A 24508-nucleotide genomic window follows, 5' to 3' on the forward strand; every position below is an offset into this window, starting at 1 on the left:
ACCAATTTCATGGTCTCATATCTATGCGACGGGATCGTATGTGGACGGTATTTTCCTCCATTCCTTCCCTGCAGGTATTTTCTCGCCCGACGCCGATTCCTCTATCAATTCGTGGGTGGCTGATCAGGCCTGGGGAGAGATCAAAACGACGGAATCACCTAGAGTTGACCAGACTGCGTCAGTAAATAGACTTGAGTCCGAGATTGAGTAGCGACTTACCTCGCACAAATAGCATCTCTTCTTGCTTCTTAATTGTCTGTCAGTGCCGAAACAGCCTCTAGTTAGCGACCCTTCATCCACGATATCCGCAAGTGCGCCCTACCCTTGTGATCTCTTGCTCATTCTCATCTTCCTCCACCACGTAGATGGTCTCTTCCACGTCACCCAAAACAAGGTTGCAGTGGCTGTCATATGCCTGTAGAGTCATCGCGATCAATCATCAAGCCAGGCATGGGACATGACTGGGTAGGGAGGGGAGCTCACGTGAAGGCGGCCCTTCAATTCACGGTCACCGCGCAGCTTCACAAACACAATTTCGTCCAGGGATAGACGGACAAGGTCGAGGGGCTCCGATACGGAGGCACCAACATCTTCGGTGTCAGCCATTTTGTGAGTGGTGGGCAATAATGTTCACACTGACCACCGAGTTTCGAGCTCGCGCGGGAGATCAGAATCGGCGAGCTCTGTCCGCTGCCTGATTGGGACTAGCGCCGTGGTGGAGGGGATTGCTGAGTCATCGCTATTTACCCCGGGTTTTGAGGTATCAATGGAAACAGAATTGATCAAATCATGCAAAGCCAGTCATCCAACTGTGAGACAGAGAGTAATGGTAGTGTCAAATTCAATGAATCCGTGGTACTGCTTTCATGCGCCTCATCTGACATGGCTGGACATCATTTCGTACAAACCTTATCTAGGCTAGTCATATGGGATTTGCTGGTCCTGGCACGAGGTTTAAGGCTCCAACGAGTCAACGAGACCTACAGATTGAACTAACTAGACAGTCATACGCCTTGGGCACATCTTAACACCATCTCAGGTGCCATAGCATCTCATTCAGCCCGGCAACCTATCCATCACTTGATTAAATAAGCACCATCTTGGCGAGAACACCTAGCACCGATAACCAAACCACAACACTTGGTAGCTGCAACGATAAACTCGCTCCACCCGAAGTCTTCGTAGCCCCAGCAGCTGCAGCAGTCCCCGAAGCAACAGAACCACCAGAGGTACCAGCCGCAGTCGCCTTGACCGCAGAATTCTTCCATGGCGACGCAGTCACCGTATACGTCACGCTGGTCTGCGACCAGGTAAACACCGACCCACTAGCCGGCGCAGTAAGCGCATTCACACCGCCAGTATTATACAGCGTGTATGTACCGTTCGGAGGAAGATTATTCGGGTTATAGAAGGTACTGGAGTTGGACGATGGAGGCGCAAAGCCTAGATTCGGGCAGCTGTACTTGTCAAGAACACTCCCACAGGTGCCCCAGTTGATCAGCTCGCCATATAGGGTTGCTGTCTTGAGCCAGCTGTCTGCACCCATGGCGGATGGGATTGTGTCTGGGCAGGTTTCGTACATACTAGATATTGTTTCATTAGTATGAGTGAGGTCGAGGAACGTAGAGGGAGTACATACGCTGATAGCCCGGCGCTAACCTCGCAACATCCACATGCAGTGTTTTTATTGCTCAACTGGACGATCGAGGTGGAGGTGTTGTTCGTGATGCAACTGTTATACCCCTGTTCCGCTTTCATGACCGAGTGCAACACCTTGCCGAGATTGCACGAGCAGCCGCCGGGAGCATTGTCTGGTGCTGGCCAGAATGGAACTGGTTCGGTGGCTGCGGGACAATTGACAAAGTAATCTGCGATCAATTCATCATATTCACAGGAGTAGACCTATAGAACGTATCAGAAGCAGTCAAGGAAGGTCGTAACTCAAATAACGTACCTGGTTCCAGCATGACTCGGCCACGCAATTGATGTAGGACTGGTACATGGCACATCCGCACCCGAGAACACAGATATTGTTTCCATTGCATATGTCCATGCACCCCTTACTCGCCGTGGTGGCTTGTGCTATGCAGCTGGTAAAGGCAGAGGGGTCTGCGCAGACATTGGCAGTAATATTGGTCTGTGCAAGAGCAACATTGACAACCCCTAGGGCTATCAACGAAACGAGAATTGTCCCAGAGAGCATTTTGTGAATTGGCGCAGTTTGTGTTCAAGGGAAGAGTCCGGGATCAATCTCCTCTTATACCCCCGTCATGTAGCCTGCAGACTACCCCAATCTCCATCGGGGTAGATAGAACTTGAGTCCCCAGTGACAATGAAAAGAGCATAAGAGCATAACAGGGCGTACTCGGCAGGGACCAAGCTTTCAGCTGTGCGGCTTATTCTAAATAAGCCATTGATATGGAGGCGCTGATTGGGTCCACCTCCAAGAGGGGTTTGTTGTGAAATGTAAGCCAGTGGGGTATGGTTCCAGTTTCCAATTCATTAATTATTCAGTGAATATTATCTCGGTGACTGATTTGGTTCCTGCTTATCAAGTTCGGTGGTGGCAGTCTCCAAGTTGTAGGAAGTCAGGCCTTCATATCCAATCGCTTCAGTTTTCAGTTCTTGCTACCAGGGGTGGAGCCTTTGTGGCGCTCGAATAGAACCCGATCTCGCCTAAGCTGTACAGATCTAGGAAAGCGCCAATAATGGCCCCCCCCAAGTGAAGTTCACCGTTCACTCACTGTTGCTACTTATTATTATTGACCCTGGAATGGCCCCTGGAGGACCAGGGTCAAGGTCCGGAAATACGGCATAGTAGCCTCATCAGATTAACAGAAGAACTGCCTCCCTAGCCACAGGTTGCTCCTTAGACATGCAGCTCAATGGTGGAATATGCCCGTTCCTCGTGACAAGGCAGAACCGTTAGGCTAAAATGCACGATCGGCCAACATCTTCAAGTAGTCTGGCCCTTAATCTCCGGAGTCCGAACTCGATTGAGTATGGTTGTCACGACTTGCCTGCTTTCATCGTTCTTTGAGATATACCGTTCCTTCCAAGTGCTCTGTGCTTCAATGATATCCAAGAATTTATTCTATGTATGGTATCTACGGTCGGATCTTGGCATTTGGATCCATGGTAAAAGAGTGCGGCCCGAAGCTCTATTTGAGCTAACCATTGAGGCTGAAGGTCCGCTAAGCCCCTCAAAGGCTTTTGTCGAGCCCGACGCTACTGTAAATGAGACCAATGAGAGCTATTGGCCTCGTCTAAGATTCCTTTATTTGATGTATGGAGTAGATTTCCCTTCCATTCAGGGTTTAGATATCAAAAGCCAAAACAGTAAAACGAATTGTTGACTGCTGGTCTACTACCCCATGTAGTGAGGCATAATCAACAAAAGTAGTCATAGTTGCGGCGCTTCCCCATCCTTGAAATCTATTTTCCGTTTTCTTACAATTTACTTTTTTACTTGAACTCCCTTTCCTTGATTTCCACTGGCTCGCTCCAACACATGGCCCAGCATCTCTATCTCCTATATCTACTGCTTTTCGCGAAGCTGGTTCAGCCGCAATTTTTAAACTCGACACTAGCATGCTCGGTTCGATCCCTGGCAGCTTTCTCACAAATGCGACTGCTGATAAGGACTTGATCATAGGAAACATGCCAAATCGAGGGGAAGACCGTCGCAACATGCAACACAGATGACTTTTTCTGCTTTTGTCAGAGCGAGATATTCCACGAAACGTACATATGCTGCGTACGGGAGCTCTGTGATTCGAGCAATGTCTCAAGTAAGAGAGATGCAATCCAGGGATTAATACAAATGGCTAAACATTGGCTTAGGTCTCACGGATGCCGCCGCCGCGAGTTGTGCCGCGTAAGTACTTGTAGTGAATGGCATACATAGAACGACCAACTGATAACGGGTGCGTTCTAGAGCTGGCGCTGCTTTCACACCTGTGTCTACGAGCGCATGCTCCACTATCTTTGAAATTTCGAGTACAACAGCAGGTAACCATGCCCAAGCGACGCCGATTATTGGTGTTGACACCCCGTGTCTGACCGTGACAAAGCTACAAGCATAAAGAGTGCTTCCAGCGCGACTGGAACGATCAGTGGGAATACCGTCACGGCGACCGCGACTGCGACTCGGCAAGTGAGCGGAAATAGCAACAGTGGCAGTAACAGCACCCCGACATCCTCGTCCACACTCGGTTCATCATCTCTCCTCTCCAGTGATAGCAGTTCGAGCAGCGGCTCCTCAACAGCGTCGGGATTGAGCACGGGGGCCAAGGCAGGCATTGGTTCTGGCGTTGGGGTTGGTGTTCTGTTGGTTCTCGTTATGGTAATCGTGATCCCCAGGAGAAGCCGAAAGCGAAACCGAGATGTCCCAGATCGAGACCAACAGCAGCCTCTGCCCCGGGACGGGCCGGGGCCCTCTGACCATGGCGATGAGACAACACCATGGGTAGAATATAAGAACGAACTAGACGCGAGGCAGGATGTCCACCAACTACCTGACCATGGAAACCAAAGAACATCACGGGTGGGATATAACAATGAACTTGACGGCAGCCAGGATGTCCATCAGCTACCCGATGGCGATCAGCGAACATCATGCGCAGAATATAACAACGGACTCGACGGAAACCAGCAAATTCATCAGCTGTCCGGTCAAAAAGCTAACGTCGCGGAACTCGCAGGTCGTGGCCGTCCTCCGGCAGAACTGGCGGCTACACTGTCGAGGCCTTGGAATGAGCTGCATGCAGATCCAGTGTATTATCACCAGTTGCCTACTGGGGAGAACACTTCCGAATTGCCATAGAACCTATCTCTATGTAATCAGCAGTTCACGCATAATGGTGGAGTAAAGGGACGCCAAATGTAATAGTTGTTATACATAGTTACCTACGAATATACCCACAATAATGAACCACGAATTACCTCAATACCTAGAGGTAGGACTCAGTTCTTAGTTGGTTGTTTGTTGCTGACCGGAACTATAGATTAACCGAGTCCCTAGCCACCCCAGGCCCCAGGCACCCCGAATTTCGAACTTCCCGTTGACTTTTCCCCAGTTGTTGATTGACTCCACTCTTCCTCCACTCTCCACTACGGGCCCACCTAATCAATGTGCAGACTGTAGTCAACTCTTGCTTCTGTAGTATTTATCAAGAACGAAAATAGAGTCCTCAGTAGGTGAGACCACTCCTTGAGCTAGACAGGCAGTATGGTACTTCAAGGTCAACCATTAACTAAGGTCTGCCCAGTCGCACACAAGTACCTGTCGTAATTAAGTATATATAATGTACTTACGTAGCATCTGCAGGGACCCCCTCCCCCAGACTGGACTGGACTGGCGTGGCCGGAGTCGATGCGCACCCCCTCATTCTCTCTCCCCCCTGCATTTCTATTTCTTTCTTCGCGTCTTGTCATTGTGCGACTTCCATCTTCTTTCCTTCATCTTTTTTGCAGTCATGAGGAGGACAATCCGTGCCGGCGAGAGACTCTCCTCTCCCTGGCTATATCCATCCCGACCGAGAGCATTAGACTGCCGTCTCCATGTCTACAACTCCACCACGCGACACAGGGTGGTCAATCCCACCGGGCGCACAAGAGCAGTCTCCTCTCTAAGCTCATCATCTTCTCAGCCATTGTCCTCCTCCCGTCATCAACGCAGACGCGACACTCATCCCAACGACACCGTCCGCGAATTCAATACTAGAAACAACAATCTTAGCGCTACTGTCCACTCCGCACACGAGGCCATAGAGCAGGAGGAACCAGACGAAGCCTCCCTTTTCGAAGCCGAAGTCATCTTTCCCACCTGGGAGTCCCCCGAACAAGAACACGAATATGCAGAGAAATTCATTCGCGTCATTGAAAGTGGCCAGCCCGATCAAGTGATGAAAGCAATGACTGACCCACGGTCGGCGGGGCTGGTCGGGTCACTACCCCAGACTGTCTTCCTTGAGGCGCTCCACCTTCTCTCCCCGACCCATTTTGTGGAGCCCTTCCGCGACCTCCACCACCCCATACACAACTGGGCCGTGCTTGTCAATGGCCTCCGGCGTACCGAGGAAATTTTTGATACTTTCGTAAAGGATTTGTTCACCGTGGTCCGCTATCGCACAGCGAGCGGTCAGAACTTGCAATTGGCGGAATTTACGCACCTCCTGGACTGCGCCCGGTCCATGGGCAATGGCAATCTCGCGGATCAGGTCTGGGAGACTATGAGTAAGATGGAAGTGATTCCGGATACGGTGTGCTACAACCACTACATGGAGGCAAAAGTATGGGATCATTGCTATACCGGACGGGAAGCTTACCGCATGCGCGTGTCTCCAAAAGGTTATAGGAAGCGGCGCAGCGAGGAGCAAGTGCTAGGATGGCAGGGCTTTGGAACCGCGCAAAGGAGTGTTCGCAAGTTTGCCCTACGACTTTTTGGTGAGATGCAAGCCGAGGGTCACCTGGGTGATGAGCGCACGTATATCAACTTAATGCTCGCTGCAGCGCGGGTAGGCCATAACCGGGGGATGAAACATATTCTGAAGGAAGTTTGGAATGTGGATACCGAAGCTCTAAAGCTGGAGCCCGACAATTCAAAGGTGCCACCAGTAACACCCTACGACCAATGGTCTGCACTGCATCCGACCGAGAATCTGCTGTTTGCCGTGGCCCACGGCCTGGGAGTGAACAATGACATTGCGGGCGCGATACGAACGGTCCAGTTCATCTCATCCTCATACAATATCCCGATTCCCGCAAAAGTCTGGCACGAGCTATTCGAGCGAGCGTACGTTCTCTCGCGCCAGCGATCATCAGCAAGGGAAACGAGCAGAACCGAGAAATATACCGAATGGGCAAACTCTGTAGGCCGAGTCTCCATCGAAATCGTGCAATCAATCTTTGACACCATGACCTCCGAGCCCTACAATGTGACCCCGACACTACAAGAATGGCGATTCATGATCAACACCAGCATTGACAACGGTCGCCTGGAAGATTGCAAAGACTACATCCGCGGCGCATACAATCTCTTAGAGCAAACTCAGAAACGACAGGCCGAGGCACGCACAGTCGTAATGAGATGTCTATCACCGGCCCTTGAAGCCGCGCATCAACAAATGCGACAAGGGGCTACAAGGCCGGATCCAGAGTTATTCCGAACTCCCATCCTCGCCGAAGCAATTCAAACCTACGACATCATCCGACTCGAAGTCTGGCAACAACTCTACCTCCTCCAGCGCGTCTTGTACGTCGCCGTCCGCGTCCCAAGCTGGAAAGACATCTCAGACAAAGAATGGCACCACCAAGAACGACCCAAAATGCTCGAAGAATGGGTAGACTTCATCCCCAGCAAAATCCAACTCTTCTACGGCGAAAACACGGGTCACATCGAAATAGTCGGCGCTAAGGGCTTCGGCAGTCGATATTACACCTCCGCTTACAACGGGATTCCCGTACGCCGCCAATCCGATCAGAAACAACTCTTCGATGCGGGTATGCGGATTCCCTGGACCGAGCAAGGTAAATGGGATGATGTTGCCGCGCGACATCCCTACTTGGATCGCACGGCGGCACCGCTGGATAGACTGTTTTTGTTCCAATTACGCTCTTCGGATGAGTTTTACGAGGTTGTGAAGAAAATGCGGAATACTTGGACTGAGTATCCGGATGGGCATGAGTTGTCTACGAAGACGAACCCTCATAGTGGGTTGTATGGTCGTCTTGCGGCGTTGGATATGCTTAAGCCGAGGGAGAGCAAGAGTGTTTTCTTGTTGGATGAGCAATCCTGGATTTAGATGGGCTGAGATGGTTCGCTACTGGTAGAGTTGTTTTTTTCTAGCTGATACCCACCAAGATGGATGGCTAGAGTGACGAAGGGGCGTCCCAAGCGCTTGAGCTTGGTCATATTATAGTACTGTATACCCAGCTGCCTTGAATAGAATGTATCATTCATCAATCTTTTGTTTAAAACATAGTAGAAATCATTGCTTGATATCTCGCTGATTTTTAGACCACGCCTATCGAGCTCAAGCATTGCCCTCCAGTTAGACATTCAGGGCTCTACTGCCCGGAGCACTACATGCACACCTCAGCTGCCTGATTGGCAGGACCTGGGATCGATACTCTAATCAAACTAGTAGTACAGATATGTAGTAGCATATTATATTCATTATAAGCTTCTCGAAACTTTCCGAGTAGCAGACTGTGTACAAGAGTCGCAAACCACGAACTCAAATCCGTCCAATCATACAAATACACCCATCTCTCCTCGCCACGATAACGCAGCAACAAAAAGAGACAAACCCCTTCCAGTTCTACACTAGACCTTCTCCCATTTCAAATCATTCACAGTCATATACCTCCCGATAGTAATCCAACCCCACCGGAACCAGACCATCTGACTCTTATGACCCCTCACCATAGCCGACTGCGCCGTCAACCACTCCCCGACCGAACTAACAAACAACAACCTTGCAGGCCCATCATCAGTCCCACTCTTTTTCCCACCAAACAAATTCCCCAAAACACCCAACAGCATCGAATACGGCGCATCCAGCACACCAGCATACTTGCGCAGCATAGACGTAGACGTCAACGTATAAAGCGTCACGGGACAATTAAATCCCTCTTTATCCGTCATTAGCGTGCGCAGGAAATGCACCGCGCCATGATACAGCGAGCGGTGGTTAATGTGGTTGCTGATGCCGTGTTGGTCGAAGGTGAGGAGGACGTCGATTGTGGCGGTGGGTGCCTTTTTGGGATTCTTCTTTGCGGTGCCGTTTAGCGTTGCTGCGAGGTCGGGGGAGAAGGCTGAGGCGAGGAGGGAGGTTATTTGGTCGGAGGCCCAGGTTGCGGTCATACTGTCGGGAAAGCGGGCGGGGTCGTCGACGATGAAGACGTCGGATTCGTCGCGGACGCCGAGGAGGAGGGCGGATTTTTGGAGTTCTTTTGTGCGGGTTTCGCCGAGGCCGTCTGCGTCGCCTGTTGGTAGAGGGATGGTGGTTAGTCTGTGTTTCTCGGTGGAATTGCACATTTGTTGTTGGATTTGGGGTATGGTTTGGTGTTTTGAGATGCTTGGGTAAACTCAATGGCCGGAATTGGTGGTGGTGATGACGTACCAGTGCTGAAGCAGAGAATTTTCAGGTGGTTTCCGAGCTCGGGCTTGGTGAGCGCCAGCACGGTGGGCGAGAAGAACATGGCCTCGTCATCGGGATGGGCGATCAAGAGACAGATGCGTTTATTGCGGAGTTTAGGGAAGGAGCGGGTAAAAGGTGACGACGTGGAGGAGATGGTCCAGAAGAGGAAGACTGCGGCAATGGCAATCGCCAGCGCGGTCACATTGAATGATGGCGACATTGTGGAAGGAGGGAGCTGGTATCAAGAAGACGGCAGCAAATCCAATTCAAGGCAATGGCACGATCCTCTGTTGCCTATGGTTGGCCTTGCTCACGCGATAGCCACGTCTATATTGACGTCTGTGTTTGAGGGTGTCGGATCTCCAAACTTTCTCAATTGAAGCTTATCTCGATGGCAGATCGAGAGGTAAGGGCGATGGCTTTAGGCTCGGAGGATTGTGGATCAAGGCATGCGCTGTTTCAACCGTTGACCCTGGCACGGTGGGGTATAACCAGCATCCCACTTGGTCGAGGTGTTGGAGATGGGATTGCGGCGAACGCGGAAGCTGCCTATCTTCGGGAGACACACAGGTCGATAGTCAATTGAATGGGAAACACCTGAACAGGCACCGAGCCTACAGTTCCAAGGAGACAAAATGTCTGGAGGGCGAATCACTCGTCCATGTTGAAAGAACACGGTGGCCGAAAGCTTGTAGTGCCGGAATAGGGGGAAGCTCAGATTGATGAATTCTAATTGCGGGACGATCCCCCGGAATTAAGGTCACGTGGCAGGGGTTCATTGAGGCATTGTGAGAGTCACAGGATATTTGAGTTTAAATTGATTAAATCATGTGCCTTGTAGGGTTTCTTATCTATGGAAATACTTGAAATAGAAAGAATCCAATGGCTGTCAGTGAAGTGGCCCTTATCAGGACCACGAGGTCTGCTGATGCGGGGAGATCTGTTATCAGGCTATTTTCCAGGATCGACGTGCGCTTAATGGCCGCCCTGCAGATTAGGAGCACTGACCTCAGATACGTTAAATTCAAGTGCAATCCATAGGAAAGATTCTGCTCAGTCAGCCAACTGGCTTTGATATCTTCGAACGAGATTCTAGAAGTTTAGCCGGTCTGCCCCGTCGGTCTGCCCTGTCTGTTGTACCTGCCTAATTGGGTATATGAAAAAGTTCTAGTGGCATTCCTGAATTCTCTTCCGGTCTCGAGGAAAAGTTTGTATACAGTGAAGAAGTTACTGATAATGGCCAATAGCCTCCTCATAACTGACCATATCCTGCCTATCTACTATAGCGAGCATTCACCAGCGACAGTCGTCCAAGTCATTTTTAAAGATGACGTGTAGCCGAGACTTTCGGATCGAATCATCTCGTCTTGCGCCATCCTTTGACGTCAAAATGGTAAAATATCGCGGTCCACCATGACTCAATTCCCAACATCCAATCAAGGACCTAATACACCTTTTTGACATATGATTTGCAAACCCTAAACGCCCGATTCCAGCAAATACATCGTGAAACATAACCACGCCATCCATCCCCCACCTAGCAGATGCAGATCATCACGATCAACATCTAGACAAGTGGTCTACATGCACACAAAGATACTTTACATTTACATACTCCAGTATGTAAACAAAATATCCACATCAACCTGACACAGTCCACACACCCACATTCCCATAGTGTAACCAAAAACCCACCCGGCACACCGAGACTCCATCGGCCCGGCAAATTACTCAAAAAGCCTCACCCAGACCCTACAAGTTTCCCGACGGACAACAGTCAAGTGGAATTCCAACACGCCATCGGGCTTGACCAGGTTCACCGCCTTATTGTGCGATTGTTCAACTACTGTACTCCATACTATCGTGTCCCATATGGTATATACTAGCTCGCACGTGAAAGAGGGATATATGATTCTCATTAGGTATTTCCTACCTACAGACCAGTATATAATCTTTCCACAATTTCTACCTAACAAAAGACCTAAACTACAATCCTACACGAAGATCGAATGTCCCTATGAAGACACGTAAACCAGGGACAAACCACGCGTACCCGCCGCCGCCACTGGCGGAGCTGTTAAGCATCACGTTGCGTCGGGCCCAGGATAAAGTTCTAAAGTTCTGGGCATAGGTGGGGTGGAAGGGGGAAAAACAGAACATTCACTGGGTAACGAAGCCAAAAAAGAAGGGTGAGGGAGGGGCCGAGTCGATGTACCGCTGGGAGAAAGACCGGCCTAACAGAAAATTTCTGCGCGGCACGCTTTGTTGCGGGCGGGGACCCGGGAGTTTTCCGGGTTACTAGAAAAGTTTGATGGTGGTATAGACTATGGAGAATGGATAATGGGAGACGGGGGATATTTCTTTTCTTGGGTTTATTTATTTTCGTTTATTTATTTATTTATTTTAATATTATCATGTTGTATTCTTGTTGTTATTTTGTCTAGTATGGGTGCAATGGTGCAATAGAGGGTTGGAGGAGAGATGTTGGGGTTTGGATATGGAAAGGATGGATGGGATGGGATACGCAATTTCTTGGGTGATGATGAATTCTGGCAAGACTCGAGCTGAGTTATAGTGTGATGCTTGCAGGGTTGAATGAGAGCGCATGGTTCGAGATTAGGAGTGTAATCTATTTTATATTTCGTAGATTTAGATTCAGAAAGTAATGAAGAGGGAAAGTAATTGGCCGAATGATAGTCAAATCCGGGATTTGAACCCATCTCAGTACGGAGTACGGAGTAAAGAATTTCATATTCCATATCCCGAGTATACAGAATCCTCCATAGAAGCATAGAAGGCGTGACTCAATCCTGATCGGATGGCGTCTCCGAGATCGACCCGAAAGAGGAAGTTCGCCAGAGAGCCGACCATTTCGATCTTCACGGCATGTCACCGCGTTCTATTGGCTGAAATGCCCGATCTGTCGGTGCTTATTGTAAGGTGTAGGGTGTAAGGCGCGAAGACTCGAAGAGAATACAGTATAGCAACTCTTGTGGAGTATTCGGCACAGCAGAGTCTATCTACATCCTGAAGCTGTCAAGCACCTGGGACAGGGCGCGGCTATGATTTGCGCATGCCCGCGGTACTCATACTGAAACGGGTGATTTGCTTTTTACTTTGATAATTCTTTCTAGAGCTCGCTATTTCCAGTTCCCACGGGTTACCTCAAATCGGCTATTCTACGCGGAACTGGAGAACGAGGAGGGGCCTGGCTACTATGGAGTTAGTCCCGATGGATCGCCATCCCGATCCTGCTTCAGCCGCGAGGCGGTCGCGATAGAACCAAGGCGAGAGCGACCAGCATAGTATTTTCTATGGTTTTGCGGGCTAGAGAGGGGCCAGCGGGCGACTCCGACGATGTTCTCCGTCCGGGGCTCCTCCCACTTGGCGACGGGAGGACTCCCCTAGACTCTGGAGGAGTCCATCTCCATGGCGTGATCGGGTCCCCGTCTCACCGCAAGGAAGAGCGAGGGCACGTTGGTCCGCGGCCAAGGAAGGTGAGAAGAGATCAAGAATGCCGTCCACCCGGGTGCGCACGAGCCATAAACGTGATTCTTCAGCATCGCAGTCCTGCATAGGCCATAGGCCGCTATGGGCTCCAAGAAGAAAGACGGTGATGAGCAATTAAACCATGAGACGCGCAGCTCTCGTAGCTGCATGTCAGAGAAGGTACCTGATACCAAGTGGACCACCGTCTCTGCTTTTTTTGTGGCATTTTTTTCTCATGATTATTTTGTTTTTACCCGTCGCCAGGGGAAAAAGAAGCTGATCTAGGAGGGATCTCCCGTCAACAGGGTTGGCCATGGCGCGCAAAAGAGCAAACTGTTATGTAATTAGTGCGGGCAGGGGAATTCATGATTCGCCCATGGCCCTGCTTCAAAGCACAGAGCAACTCTTGACAGCTCCCAGCGGCTAGATTGGGCGTGATGATCAATTTCAAGCTCCTCTCGAACGATTATCAATCGTACCTGACTTTTCTGGCATTCTCTAAATTTCAAAGTTGATTTTGCATCATGACGAAGCCCCCAGCTGGAAAATTGCGACAGCGCCGAATGACCAGTCTGCGCCCCGCAAAATGGCGCCAGCGTGCAGTGCGGGGGGAGAGAACCGCCGCCAGCCACTAATCCCAAAACGGTGAATCAATGGTGGTGGTGTCGATGGTGGTTATGGTGAGTGGTTTGGCGACGAAGCCGGCGAAGAGTGAAAAAAAGCAAAGAGTCAGAGAAAAGTGGAGCGCAATAGGGTCCTGTGGACTCTTGGGGCCTTTGGCACGCGTTTTTGTTGCCCAAAGCGGTTAAGCAGGAAAAATTCTCAGCGCAACTCATCTTGAGGATCTGCCACTAGCGGGTGTATTTTACACTGTATGCGAAAGATACCGCCCCTGTATTGTGACCGAAACAAAGACCCAGCGGTCGGGCCGTCGCTGGCCCTCTGATGGCGCCACGTGATGGTTCAATGGCCATCGTGGCCTCCTTTGGACGGAGTTGTCTCGGAGTCCTTGGTATACGGAGCACATGTTATGATTCTGTTACTACTGATTTCATATTCAATGACTTATAAGTATTCCATTGAGAGGGCTAACTAGCAATGACTAGCGTAGGAGCTGATCATGCTAGGCTTAGGGATTGGATGGTAGTAAATTACTCGGGCCAGGTTATCATACAGCAAAGTCAGCATCAATGCCTGCAATGCTAATTATTAGTATGCTTCGTAGTTTCATAGGGACTATCATCCTCTATAGATCCCCTCTCTATATGACGTCCGGCTCCAGGTTCCTACTCGAGCGACTCGGCTCCGTGGCGGCGTAGACGGCCCCTCTGTCCGGGGCAAGTCCTTGCATCTCCTCGGGTTCCGCGGGCAAGGTTTCTATAGCGGCAAGTCACAAGCCAGCCAAACCGAACTAGAAGACTTTCGGTGTAGTAGCGGTACTACCCTGGGCGAAACGGCACCACAAAGCCGGGGAAATGAACCCGCCTGGCCCTAAGGCTCAGGTGATCGGACAAGCCTCCGTATTCACACAGGCTCTTGGGAAAGTCAATGCGCTGATGAAGTACGGAGTAGACGTGTAGAGTTGTAGAGTGCAGACACCGACACAGATGCAGAAGCTTTGAAAGTCCGTCACTTGCAGATATGACCGATGCAGGGAGGTCCGACCGGGTAGTGCTCAATATCTGGGGTAAATGAGCACAGAACGATGTCAATAATGTTGATTGTTAAGCATGAGCTTATAGTTAACTAACTAGATGATGATGACACTATGTAGGCCATGTGCTGTACCATTAGAAACCCAATGAATGATATCATAATAGTATGGTTAAATCCATACTATTTACAGTGTCTATATTGATAATGACGGTATGTATTTCTAATAGAAAGAAACTCTCTCTAGATGCCCTCAAGATGCCCTCTCAAGGAGCCGAAGAGGCAGACCGCGATCGGCCACATACCCCGCCGTCAGCCCCTCGGCCACATGCCATCTGGCCCGAGTTGTTGGAAGGCGTCCCCCTAAAATCCTTAGGGGGAGATCCCATCCTCATCCACCGAGACCATGCCGGGGCTCTAGCCGACCGTGACTCACTGCGCACGGGCTTTGACCTTGCTGGCTCCAGGAATTTCGGACATCGAACATCCAGGATTGACATCCTTGACAAGGTATCGGGAGGGGTAATCGACACCGAAGGTTTCCAACATGCGCACCATCAGGTGGTCTTGAACTTCATTACCCCGATAGAGACTAGATCAGTCGAGAAGTTTAGATGATCGCAAAATGATGTCCACAATCTACCATCAACCAAATAGGATGTGGGGTAAAGTTGCCTGGGCTGGCATCAGGCGATCCCCGATGTTTGCTCGGTCGAGAGAGAAGGTTATTCGGGGTGTCTGGGTGAAATGTTTATTGAGTCTGCCGGCACCAGAGCCGAGTTGAATGGTCAAAGTTCCTCACCGTCATCATAGGCTGGGGAATTCACGACGCCCAGGGTGGAGTGTGAGCCCAGAGAACGGGTTTACCTCGGGGAGGACATAACATAGATCTATTCTCATGCCATAGTCTCTAATTCAATCATCATATGCATAGAATGCGTGCTTGACTCTAATATCACTCAAGAACCCTAAAGTACTCTTATTCTTGCTTAGAAAGAAATCTAAGAATAAAGATGGACGGCGTAACGATGTCGTATTGCAGTGGTACGCGTATGGTCAGACTCCACTATGACGATGAGCCACGGCCCACTTTGTGACTTTTTTTAAATTTTCTAATTCTTTTTTCTCTTTCTTTTTTTCCAGTTAGTCAATTGAATTTCCCATTTCAGACACATTTTCTACTGATGGTGGCCAGACCAGAACGAATGGCCGTCCGGTACCTGGCTGGCCGCATGGGACAAAGTGGACAAAGTGGGAACCAAATAGAAATTTTTCTTTGGTTCCAAGAAGTTTCCCACGGATTCGGTGGCTTTTAGGCTCAAGCACATGATCCTGCTACAAAGATTCAAAAGCAGCGCAAATCGCCTCCTATGCTCTGCTTCTACTACTCCCTTCCCCTTCTTACATACTGACTTGAAGTCTGGATTATGTTTTGGTTTGCCGGTATTATCACTTCTCAACTACACCAACACCGCACTGCTTCCTGAACATCAGCCAAGCCAATCTCTATCGACATCACAACTTCTTCAGCTCATCACTACCACCTCACTCTTCTATTGACTCACACCGTCATCAATTATCAGAACAGATACTCTCAAAATGCCGGGCCGTCTGATCCCCAACTTTGTTCGGGGCTCTGGCTCCCTGCACTCATCTGTCTCATCGACTCCCATCCACTCCAATTCGTCATCGACCACCTCCGTCAATGAGATCCCACACCCCAAGAAGCCGGCGCATCGCGCAGACCGAGCCCGCTCTCCCGAGCGTCGCCTCTCTTTCAACATGGACCACCTGATCCACCCCCACCGAGACCACAGCAAGGACAAGCGCCGCAGCCTGGGACGCGCCGGCCGATCTAAGGAGCGCCTCGGCAAGGAGGAGCTGGCTAAGCCTTCCGCCAAGCTGGAGGTCTTGGTCGAGTCTCCTCCTTTGGTCTGCTATGGCAATCCAAGCAACTCGACTGGTGCTCTGTTCTCTGGTCGTCTGCGAGTGACTATCCCTGAGAGCGCCGGCGAGGTCATCCTCAGCCAGTTCGATGTGCGCCTCATCTCGAAGAACACCACCAAGAAGCCCGTCTCCAGCCACTGCCCTAGCTGTGCTACTCGCACTGAGGAGCTGGCCCGCTGGAATTTCCTCACGGAGAACCTTCGCCTGAAGCCTGGCCAGCACGACTTCCCTTTCAGCTACCTGTTCCCTGGTAACTTGCCTGCCTCGTGCAATGGCGCCCTAGGCCAAGTGGAGTATTTCCTGCTGGCTCACGCCCAGAGCACCATCGGCGAGGAATTTAACCTGAAGCTGCCCCTCAACGTCCGTCGTGCCCTGATTCCCGGCAACGATAAGTCTTCTATTCGCATTTTCCCTCCTACCAACCTGACTGGCCGGATCGTCCTACCTTCCGTGGTTCACCCCATTGGAAGCTTCCCCGTAGAAATGACTCTGAGCGGCGTGGTGGACAAGGGCGACGAGACCCAGACTCGCTGGCGCCTGCGCAAGATGATGTGGCGCATCGAGGAACACCAGAAGATCGTCTCCACTGCCTGCCAGAAGCACGCCCACAAGATTGGCGGCGAGAACAAGGGTGTCCTGCACCAGGAAACCCGCATCATCGGCCACAACGAGGAGAAGACCGGCTGGAAGACCGACTTTGACACTGCCGGTGGTGAAATCACCATGCAATTCGATGCTAGCATCAACCCCACCACCAACCCGGTCTGCGATATGGAGGCTCCCGGTGGCCTCGAGGTCAAGCACAACCTCGTCATTGAGCTCATCGTCGCCGAGGAGTTCTGCCCCAACCGCAACACCCGCTTGATCACTCCCACCGGCGCTGCTCGTGTCCTGCGCATGCAATTCAACCTCCACGTCACCGAGCGCAGTGGTCTCGGTATCAGCTGGGACGAGGAAATGCCTCCTGTCTACGAGGACGTCCCTGCCAGCCCTCCCGGCTACTTCAGACTGGACGACGCCCGCAGCGTCATGGAGGACTACCAAGGCTCTCCCCTCCCTCTCCCCGAATACGACGAGCTGGAGCGCATGGAGTCTCTGCGTCTGGACAGTGACTCAACCCACTCTTCCGCGAACTCCACTGCCAACTCCACCTCTAACCGCGGCCGCATGCGCTTCACAGTTGACGACTTGGTCACTGAGCAGACCCCGCCTCCCTCTGAGCCTACCTCCCGCGTTGCCTCGCGCGCTCCCTCAGTGGACTCTTCCCGCCAATAAACCCTTCAACACTACTATTCCCGCCTCGCCTTCTTTTCTCATTTACCATTCCCGCCATGACGTTATGATCTCCACGACCAAAAGAAAGATATCCCAAAGTCACGGACTTGTCACAACCTTCTTATTTCTTTTTCTATTCATTCCTCATCTCACGATAATCAACTTCTCGGGGGGCATTTCATGATTCATGAACAATGTCTCCGCATCATATGATCTCCTTTATTTTTTTCTCATACAACGGCGTCGGCGGATCTCTCAACGAAAGCAAAAAAACTGGTATCTGGTCCGCAATGGGATCAAGATTGAACGGCAAAACATAATCGGCTCGGTTGCATGCGTGCATCTCTTGGCTCGGACGGACGGGTTTCGTTCCACCCCTGCATTATACCCATCACTTTCACTTCTTCTGTGCATATCTATCTTCTATTTGTTTCTGTGTACTCAATTTTCGAGTCTTATTCCCCATATGTCTTAGAAACGCATGATTTCCATGTTGCCAATGGGCTCTCTACTCTTGATATCTACCTTAATATATTGACTTGAATGGTCCATCTTTTCAACAATTGTAAACTGTGTAACCTTGTAAGCTTGTCCTTTCCACACTTAGTTGTTCTTACCCAGTTAGACTGTGGTTGAGATACACTCACCAGCGCCCCATGTTATCTCCTGCGTGGGCCCTTGGCGTTGAATAAACTACCACTTGGCGCCTTCAACTACAATAATAAACCAATACTATCCCAGATTGCCTTATCATAACAAACAAACAACCCCACCGTGGATCCCCATCGCCGCTATCCTCGGGATATCCACTAGGCAACAGTGATCATATCGTCATGGAGATTCCCACCTTGATTCATGAACGAACACTGACTGACTCATATGTTCGACCCAAGAACCCGACCCAACAAGCGCATACAAATAACCAAAAGTGACATATCCCTCCAAACTCTCCTGAAACCTTAGTTTAATAATAAGAACTAAAATGAATGACATTATTCACAAACTCGGCCGGAAACCTCGGAGGTCTCGACCCGGCTTCCCGACCACAATTCTCCACCGATGATGCAATGTAACTTTCAAACTCAAAACATCATCGAGTTCGAACCAGCTGATGATTGGCCATGGGAGACCATTGTATTATACTGACCCAGAGCTTGAGAGTAGTCGCATGACCACCTAACTCCTAGGAGATGCTTTAAGCTTCCATCAGGCGATATGACATCATCCTTTGGACGAGGTTTTATAATAGGAGGTTGCTGGTTTGGAATACGTGAATCTACCAAGGATTCTAAACATATCGTCTATATTCACGATACTTATCGAACGTACAACTGATCATCTCATAATCATGTCTAATCTCCTCCGCAGGGCATCCGATGCCTTCCACCACCATCAGCGGAAGAGTTCTGAGGACTCTGTCAACCAGGATTCTCTCGTGAATCCAGCCCAGGAACCGCAAGAGCCAGTGGAACCACAAATCCCAGCTGTGTCGCAGCCCGAGCCGCAGGAGTCCAAGGTTGAGGCTGCGGCCGGTGAGAGTAAAGATCAAGCTGGTAAGGACTTCCTTCCTGTGTCGCTGGAGCTCAGGCTAGAAGATAGGTGTACTGATGTGTCATGGCTGACGTAGGAAATAAACCTGCTCATCACCATAACCTGGGCTGGTTCCGTCGTCCGAGCGTGGAAGAACGGGAGAAGCGTCGGTAAAGTCAACAGGAGAAGGAGCGAGCGGATTGGGCTGCTTCGAAGAAATATGATCATGCGCGGCGGTCGAGTCAAGGGGCGGGTGAGGGGTTTGAGGGTGGTTGGCAGGGATGAAATAAGTTTACTATTTGCACGATTTTGTTTGATGTTATGGTTGAGGATGAAAATAATGTGGTGTGAGATTGTCTTGAAATTGTCGATCTATCTCCAATATCGAATGCAAATGTCTATCGTGTATTCAAAAGCTCAATAATATAATACAGCTCTATAAATCATCTATCACCCACCAGGATCAAATCTTCCACCCTTCACCCTGCTTCCACTTCAAAACCCTCAAGCACACAAACAGTCCAGTCCCAACAACAACCATCACAGCACTAAACAACTGCCCCTTCCAGAAAACCCGCCGTTCTATATCCAGCAACGCCCCCGCAATAGGATTCCCAATCAACAACCCCAGTCCCGCAAAGGTAAAAGACATTCCCATCCTTGTACCCAAGATACTCATATTCGACGTGAGTCGGGCAAGTATAGTCGGCGGTAGAGATACGATCGCCCCCGAGGCAAAACCATACAGAATAGCGAAGACGATAGTACCCGCCTCATTTCGGATTCCAATCCATGCAAAAGCTAGGACGGCTGCGCTGAAGCTAATCGGAATAACGGTGTTGACGGAGCCGATGTGATCGGCAAGGATCCCGGGTGCGATTCGTCCGAAGACGGAGGCACCGTTCAGAATGGCGATAATGTAGAATGCGATGTTGCCATCGGAATGGAGGAAGGAGGTGAAGTAGGTCGGGAGGTAGAAGAAGGGGAAGTATAAGCCGACGAAGGAGAAGAAGAGACCCATACAGAAGATAAGGAAGGGTACATCTTTGAAAGCGGACATGTCGAGCAGGGATCGGGATTGCTTGGGTGGTGGGAGACGGGGTTTCATCACGGCGATGGAGAAGATGAGTCCCCCCAGAGCGACGAAGGCGATGATTCGGGTTGTCCAGCCAAAGCCCAGGGGGTTGATTAGTTTATGAAACATGATAGGGTAGATCACAGATCCTAGATATGCGAGTTAGCCACCATACTATCAGAGTGACTTCTCTTTTCGTATCAACTCACCAATACTACCGCCCGAGGCAGTGATACCAGTCGCCAGCGCTCGCCGCGATGTGAAATAAGTCGCTACAATAGCGACACTCGGCAGGAACAAGCATGCACACCCAAGTCCCGTGGTAATACCATGCGCTAGGAATACCTGATAGTATTTCGTCGCCAGCGAGGTCATCATCAGACCGAACACGACTAGGAACGTGCCCACAACAAGAAGAGACGTGAGGTGGCCTTTGTCATAGATAGGCCCCACGACTACTCCTGCCATCAAGAGTAAGAATCCTTGGACTGTGCCGATCCATGAAATCGAAGACGCTGAGTAGTTAGGTAGCAGAGTGTCTTCGTAATAGCTTTGGTAGACACCGAAGGTGTTGACTACGCCCCTAAACCTTTCTGTTAGCGCTGGATTTCTAGGTTGTTGTGGTAGGGAGTTTAGTGACTGACCAGCAATTGAAAAACAAGAAAAATGCCCCTGCCACCTGGAGCCAGGCAGTGAGACCGCCATTGGGAGGCGGAGGAGGTGTTGTGGGCTTATTGGGTGTTTGATTCTCAATTTCTGATCCATCAGAATTGGCTACTGTCACCGGAGGGGAGGCATTGCTCAGGACAGCCTCTCTCTCTTTCTCTTCAGACATCATAAAGGTATTCCTTCAGAGACGGGAATAGGGGGCCTGGGATACTTGGGTATGGCCATCATATATAGGCGCGCATAGCACCTGATATAAACCAACATTCCGTGGCAGACAGATTTATCGATTATCAATCATGCAAGGCGAACCCTTCTGCTGTGACCTCGGGCTTTCGGCCTTATGACACAGGCCTTGAATTAATAAGTTAACTGAAGTAGAATCGTTGTTGTTGGCAGGGGGAATTTTTGATATTATCATCAGGCCTCAGCCCCACTTTGGAGGATTTGGGGGCGAAGATTATTGGGGTCAAGCTTTGACGAGCTACGTGGTTGGCGACGCTCGTAGGTCTTGATCGAGGAGAAGCGGGTATTTCTATGGAATTAATTTTTAGAATGATTGGAGATTTGATTGGTGATGGCAATATTACGTTGAATTCTCATGATTCTGTTCAAGCTGTCGTCACATTTTGGACGCCTTATTGGGTGCCGCGAAGGGCACTAACGCCGGAATAGGCAAGTGTAATTCAAAGGGAGACACATAATAACACATAATAACCAGGTATTCTGACTACCTTAGGCTTGATTAACAATATAATTGTTGATCAAATGATTGGAGATTAGTATTATGTTACCTGCTCTATCTGCTGTAGCTACGCCTCTTCTACCAAATAATTCCACAAGCCCAGGCAAAAGAAACAATTCTAGACCAAGCCCACTTCATCAATATCGTACACCAGATGGCCCTGTCGCAATTCTCTCTTATCCGCACCAAAGACCGACGAAAGAATCATCGCCATTGAAAATTGAACTTCCTTGAGCCACAAACCCCAAGGACCAGTCTTCCTTCGCACTCCAGCGTTCTGTGCAGCCAATTTGAAAATCTCATTGATGCGAGGTCGGCGAATCCTATCATAGATATCAAAGACCTTATCAAGCGGTTGTTTGGGGTCCTCCAGCAAGCGTGATAGCAAGAAGACGTCCTCAAGGGCCATCGAAACACCTTGTCCAGCATGTGGGGACATTGCATGAGCAGCATCGCCGACAAGAAGACACCGGCCCTTGGACCAGACTCCACCGGGAGGCAATCTGTAGACTGGGTAGAAGTTGACGGAGGACATATTGTTGAGAACCTCCCTCAGAGCGGCTCCCCATTCACCCTGTGCACTCTCAAGACTCTCCAACATAGTAGACTTAAAACCATCGACTTCTTCCTTCCTGTGTACTTCCCAGCCGTCACGACTATCCCCCGATTCCGGGAGCGTGACCTCCTTTGAGAAGAAACAAAACATTTCGTCTTTCCCAGCTGTACACGGGTTCACAGCAAGCATGCCATCTTCTGTCAACGTGGTATCCAGGCCAGTAATCTGAGCGGTCGTCGTGGGTGATAGCACGCTGGTGGGAATGATAGATCCAAGACCCGACATGCCCGAGTACTCCAGGGTCTTCATGGGGTCGACGTAGGTACGTCGCACGAACGAGTGGATGCCATCACACCCAAACAACATGTCGGCAGTATCACTTGATCCATCCTCGAACGTGACCTGCACACCCGTATCGCTCTCCTCGATCGTCGTCAGCCGCTTGTTGAATCGTATCGGGATCTTAGCTTCCTGCACCGCCTCAAGCAAGACATTCACCAGATCCGTGCGTTTGATGCGCATGTACCCAAAACCAGTTCTCTCTCGTGCCCAGCCGACAAAGTCTTGTTGAAAAACAATATGCCCCTGCATAGAATGCAAGGTCAAGTTCGAGCTGGTGAAGCCGCGAGTTGCGATTTTCTGGTAGACGCCTAGACGGTGCAGGAGACGAAGGCCGTTGGGCAGGATGCCAACAGCTCCACCCAGAGTGGTGGGCTCTGCACGTAACTCGTAAATTGTGACTTGGATGTTTGTTTGCTGGTGCAGACGCAAAGCAGCTGCAAGGCCTGCAGGACCGGCGCCGATAATGATTGCCTGCGAAGTGGGTCAGCTTTGTGACATTTTTTTGGATGAGTGCATGAGATATGAGGTACCTTTCGACTTGGAGACATCGTGAATAGATTTGGAGTCAAGTATTCAGAACATTTGAATTTGGTTTTGGGATATCAGATAGTGAGAATCCGCGCTTTATAGTTCCAGGGGCCCTTAGACTCCGCGAAGATATGGCCCGATTGGGTATGTCAGCCCGCGGAGGCCCGCGGGGTGGCGAGTCAGCAATCTTTCGACCACGACTGTAGAAGCTTTGAGCTTATATGTTTAGCAATGCAAGCTTAAAATGGTATTTGTACCTCAGTAGTTGCAGTTATCTAGCCTGAGTGGCGTTGTGATCCTGCGATGAGGCTAGTCCGTTTGGGGAAGTGTTTCGACACGTTCTTACAGCTTCAGGAAACAAACAAACGTTCCATTACTCGTCGTTAAAGCCAATAAAATATTTGGGAACCAGAGCCACGCTTATTTCATGGGGTTTGATTTGGCCATCTCACAAATAAGCCCCGCGCGTTGGGGGAGCTACAACGTTAGGTATAGAGAGAGGATCATAAGGCCTGCATGTTTATCATGGGAAAATCGATGACTGAGAAATCAACCAGAGATATTTGAGAAGATGATATACAGGGCAATTTTGGGGTAATTATTGCGACCCCTAAACCTTCAAAGCATTTAAAGCAAAGTCGTTTGTGTTGTTCCACTTAACCGACCACAAAACAGCATCCTCGGGTCTCCGCGATGCCATGCTTAGATAGGTCATACTTACAAACTTATAACTGCACGCTACATACAGTATTCAGTAGAATAGATCTCTATATACTCCTAATTTGACGTGTTCTGATCGTTCAACCTTTTTCATATGTAAATTGATGAGCCCTCCCTCCCGGTTTGCAGTCTCGAAATCAGGATATTCTATACAATAATGAGGTTTTTAATGGCAGCTAGTGGGCATCCCTTTTTTTTCTTTTCCCAACCATCAGCCTCGTGATCATCAGTTGAGGTATTTGTCACACACAGTCTCCTGTGCATATTGTACCCCACACTGGTGCTATCACTTACTGCCATACAGTAACACCATTAGGGACTCAATAGCCGGCCAACGAGCTAATAACTGATAGGCTGGCAGTACCTCATGGATCTGTTCCATGTGGCTACATAGATCACCGATCTATTGACAGCAATATGGATCACAAACAAAAAAGCCGAGGGAAATTATACGCATACCCTCCAATCTATCTTCAAAATTCCAGTGGCAAGATCTCCTAAACCCTGCTAAATGACTAAATCTTCTGTTAACGAGGCAATATTCTATCTCCTTCGTTTCCATATCAACCACGTGCAGCGATGCTCCCATCTCGACCCTCGCTATAATCGGGTACTTTGTTGATGCCAACATAATGCCACATGCAACAAATATAGTACTACCTTTACAACCCCCAAAAATCCTTGAAAATTGCCAAAGTAGGGAAAGATACATTTTCCTAGCTTTAATAACGATCTTGATATTCTTTACAAGAAAGATAAACGATGTACGAGGGGTACGTCCCGCCCGCCCTCTCGCTGCACCTCTGCGCGTATGCACATGCCCCTCCTTGACGGAC

At 49.9% G+C, this 24508-nt stretch overlaps 10 protein-coding genes across 10 annotated transcripts; 5 read left to right on the forward strand and 5 right to left on the reverse strand.

Moving 5' to 3' along the window:
- Positions 1-123: 123 nt before the first annotated feature.
- N7473_012232 (U4/U6-U5 snRNP complex subunit LSM3) lies at positions 124-606 on the reverse strand (the record flags this gene model as incomplete). The annotated part of the gene is made up of 4 exons (XM_057158171.1): positions 124-158; positions 220-256; positions 323-415; positions 484-606. The coding sequence occupies 4 exons, from the start codon at positions 604-606 to the stop codon at positions 124-126; spliced, it is 288 nt and encodes a 95-aa protein (XP_057004021.1).
- Positions 607-1084: 478 nt separating this feature from the next.
- Positions 1085-2203, reverse strand: N7473_012233 (uncharacterized protein; the record flags this gene model as incomplete). The annotated part of the gene is made up of 3 exons (XM_057158172.1): positions 1085-1583; positions 1640-1902; positions 1955-2203. 3 exons carry the CDS (start codon positions 2201-2203, stop codon positions 1085-1087), a joined length of 1011 nt encoding a protein of 336 aa, XP_057004022.1.
- A 1308-nt stretch (positions 2204-3511) lies between these two features.
- Positions 3512-4825, forward strand: N7473_012234 (uncharacterized protein; the record flags this gene model as incomplete). The annotated part of the gene is made up of 5 exons (XM_057158173.1): positions 3512-3598; positions 3656-3791; positions 3844-3877; positions 3938-4011; positions 4074-4825. 5 exons carry the CDS (start codon positions 3512-3514, stop codon positions 4823-4825), a joined length of 1083 nt encoding a protein of 360 aa, XP_057004023.1.
- A 652-nt stretch (positions 4826-5477) lies between these two features.
- On the forward strand, positions 5478-7805 carry N7473_012235 (uncharacterized protein; the record flags this gene model as incomplete). The annotated part of the gene is made up of 1 exon (XM_057158174.1): positions 5478-7805. One exon carries the CDS (start codon positions 5478-5480, stop codon positions 7803-7805), a length of 2328 nt encoding a protein of 775 aa, XP_057004024.1.
- A 359-nt stretch (positions 7806-8164) lies between these two features.
- On the reverse strand, positions 8165-9853 carry N7473_012236 (PIG-L family deacetylase). Its single transcript, XM_057158175.1, has 2 exons — positions 9129-9853; positions 8165-8991 (listed from the first exon to the last, which is right to left on the reverse strand). The coding sequence occupies exons 1-2, from the start codon at positions 9364-9366 to the stop codon at positions 8330-8332; spliced, it is 900 nt and encodes a 299-aa protein (XP_057004025.1). The 5' UTR covers positions 9367-9853; the 3' UTR covers positions 8165-8329.
- A 4423-nt stretch (positions 9854-14276) lies between these two features.
- N7473_012237 (uncharacterized protein) lies at positions 14277-14906 on the forward strand (the record flags this gene model as incomplete). Its single annotated transcript, XM_057158176.1, has 2 exons — positions 14277-14322; positions 14536-14906. 2 exons carry the CDS (start codon positions 14277-14279, stop codon positions 14904-14906), a joined length of 417 nt encoding a protein of 138 aa, XP_057004026.1.
- A 981-nt stretch (positions 14907-15887) lies between these two features.
- On the forward strand, positions 15888-17510 carry N7473_012238 (alpha-arrestin; the record flags this gene model as incomplete). Its single annotated transcript, XM_057158177.1, has 1 exon — positions 15888-17510. The coding sequence occupies one exon, from the start codon at positions 15888-15890 to the stop codon at positions 17508-17510; it is 1623 nt and encodes a 540-aa protein (XP_057004027.1).
- A 1248-nt stretch (positions 17511-18758) lies between these two features.
- N7473_012239 (uncharacterized protein) lies at positions 18759-19295 on the forward strand. Its single transcript, XM_057158178.1, has 2 exons — positions 18759-19063; positions 19138-19295. The coding sequence occupies exons 1-2, from the start codon at positions 18859-18861 to the stop codon at positions 19212-19214; spliced, it is 282 nt and encodes a 93-aa protein (XP_057004028.1). The 5' UTR covers positions 18759-18858; the 3' UTR covers positions 19215-19295.
- Positions 19296-19503: 208 nt separating this feature from the next.
- Positions 19504-20953, reverse strand: N7473_012240 (Major facilitator superfamily domain general substrate transporter; the record flags this gene model as incomplete). The annotated part of the gene is made up of 3 exons (XM_057158179.1): positions 19504-20264; positions 20325-20698; positions 20760-20953. The coding sequence occupies 3 exons, from the start codon at positions 20951-20953 to the stop codon at positions 19504-19506; spliced, it is 1329 nt and encodes a 442-aa protein (XP_057004029.1).
- A 691-nt stretch (positions 20954-21644) lies between these two features.
- N7473_012241 (FAD-dependent oxidoreductase) lies at positions 21645-22972 on the reverse strand (the record flags this gene model as incomplete). Its single annotated transcript, XM_057158180.1, has 2 exons — positions 21645-22895; positions 22955-22972. The coding sequence occupies 2 exons, from the start codon at positions 22970-22972 to the stop codon at positions 21645-21647; spliced, it is 1269 nt and encodes a 422-aa protein (XP_057004030.1).
- Positions 22973-24508: the final 1536 nt, after the last annotated feature.

This window comes from Penicillium subrubescens (genome assembly GCF_028828155.1).
Source record: "Penicillium subrubescens strain IBT 31985 chromosome Unknown utg000010l_segment0_segment0, whole genome shotgun sequence".
NCBI classification, from domain to species: domain Eukaryota; kingdom Fungi; phylum Ascomycota; class Eurotiomycetes; order Eurotiales; family Aspergillaceae; genus Penicillium; species Penicillium subrubescens.

Excerpts from the sequence above, each read along its gene's own strand:
- N7473_012236 (XM_057158175.1), bottom strand. The coding sequence starts at position 9,366 with ATGTCGCCATCATTCAATGTGACCGCGCTGGCGATTGCCATTGCCGCA. Across the intron at positions 8,992-9,128 it reads AATTCTCTGCTTCAGCACTG|GCGACGCAGACGGCCTCGGC; the intron begins GTACGTCATCAC and ends CTCTACCAACAG.
- N7473_012239 (XM_057158178.1), top strand. The coding sequence starts at position 18,859 with ATGTCTAATCTCCTCCGCAGGGCATCCGATGCCTTCCACCACCATCAG. Across the intron at positions 19,064-19,137 it reads TGAGAGTAAAGATCAAGCTG|GAAATAAACCTGCTCATCAC; the intron begins GTAAGGACTTCC and ends TGGCTGACGTAG.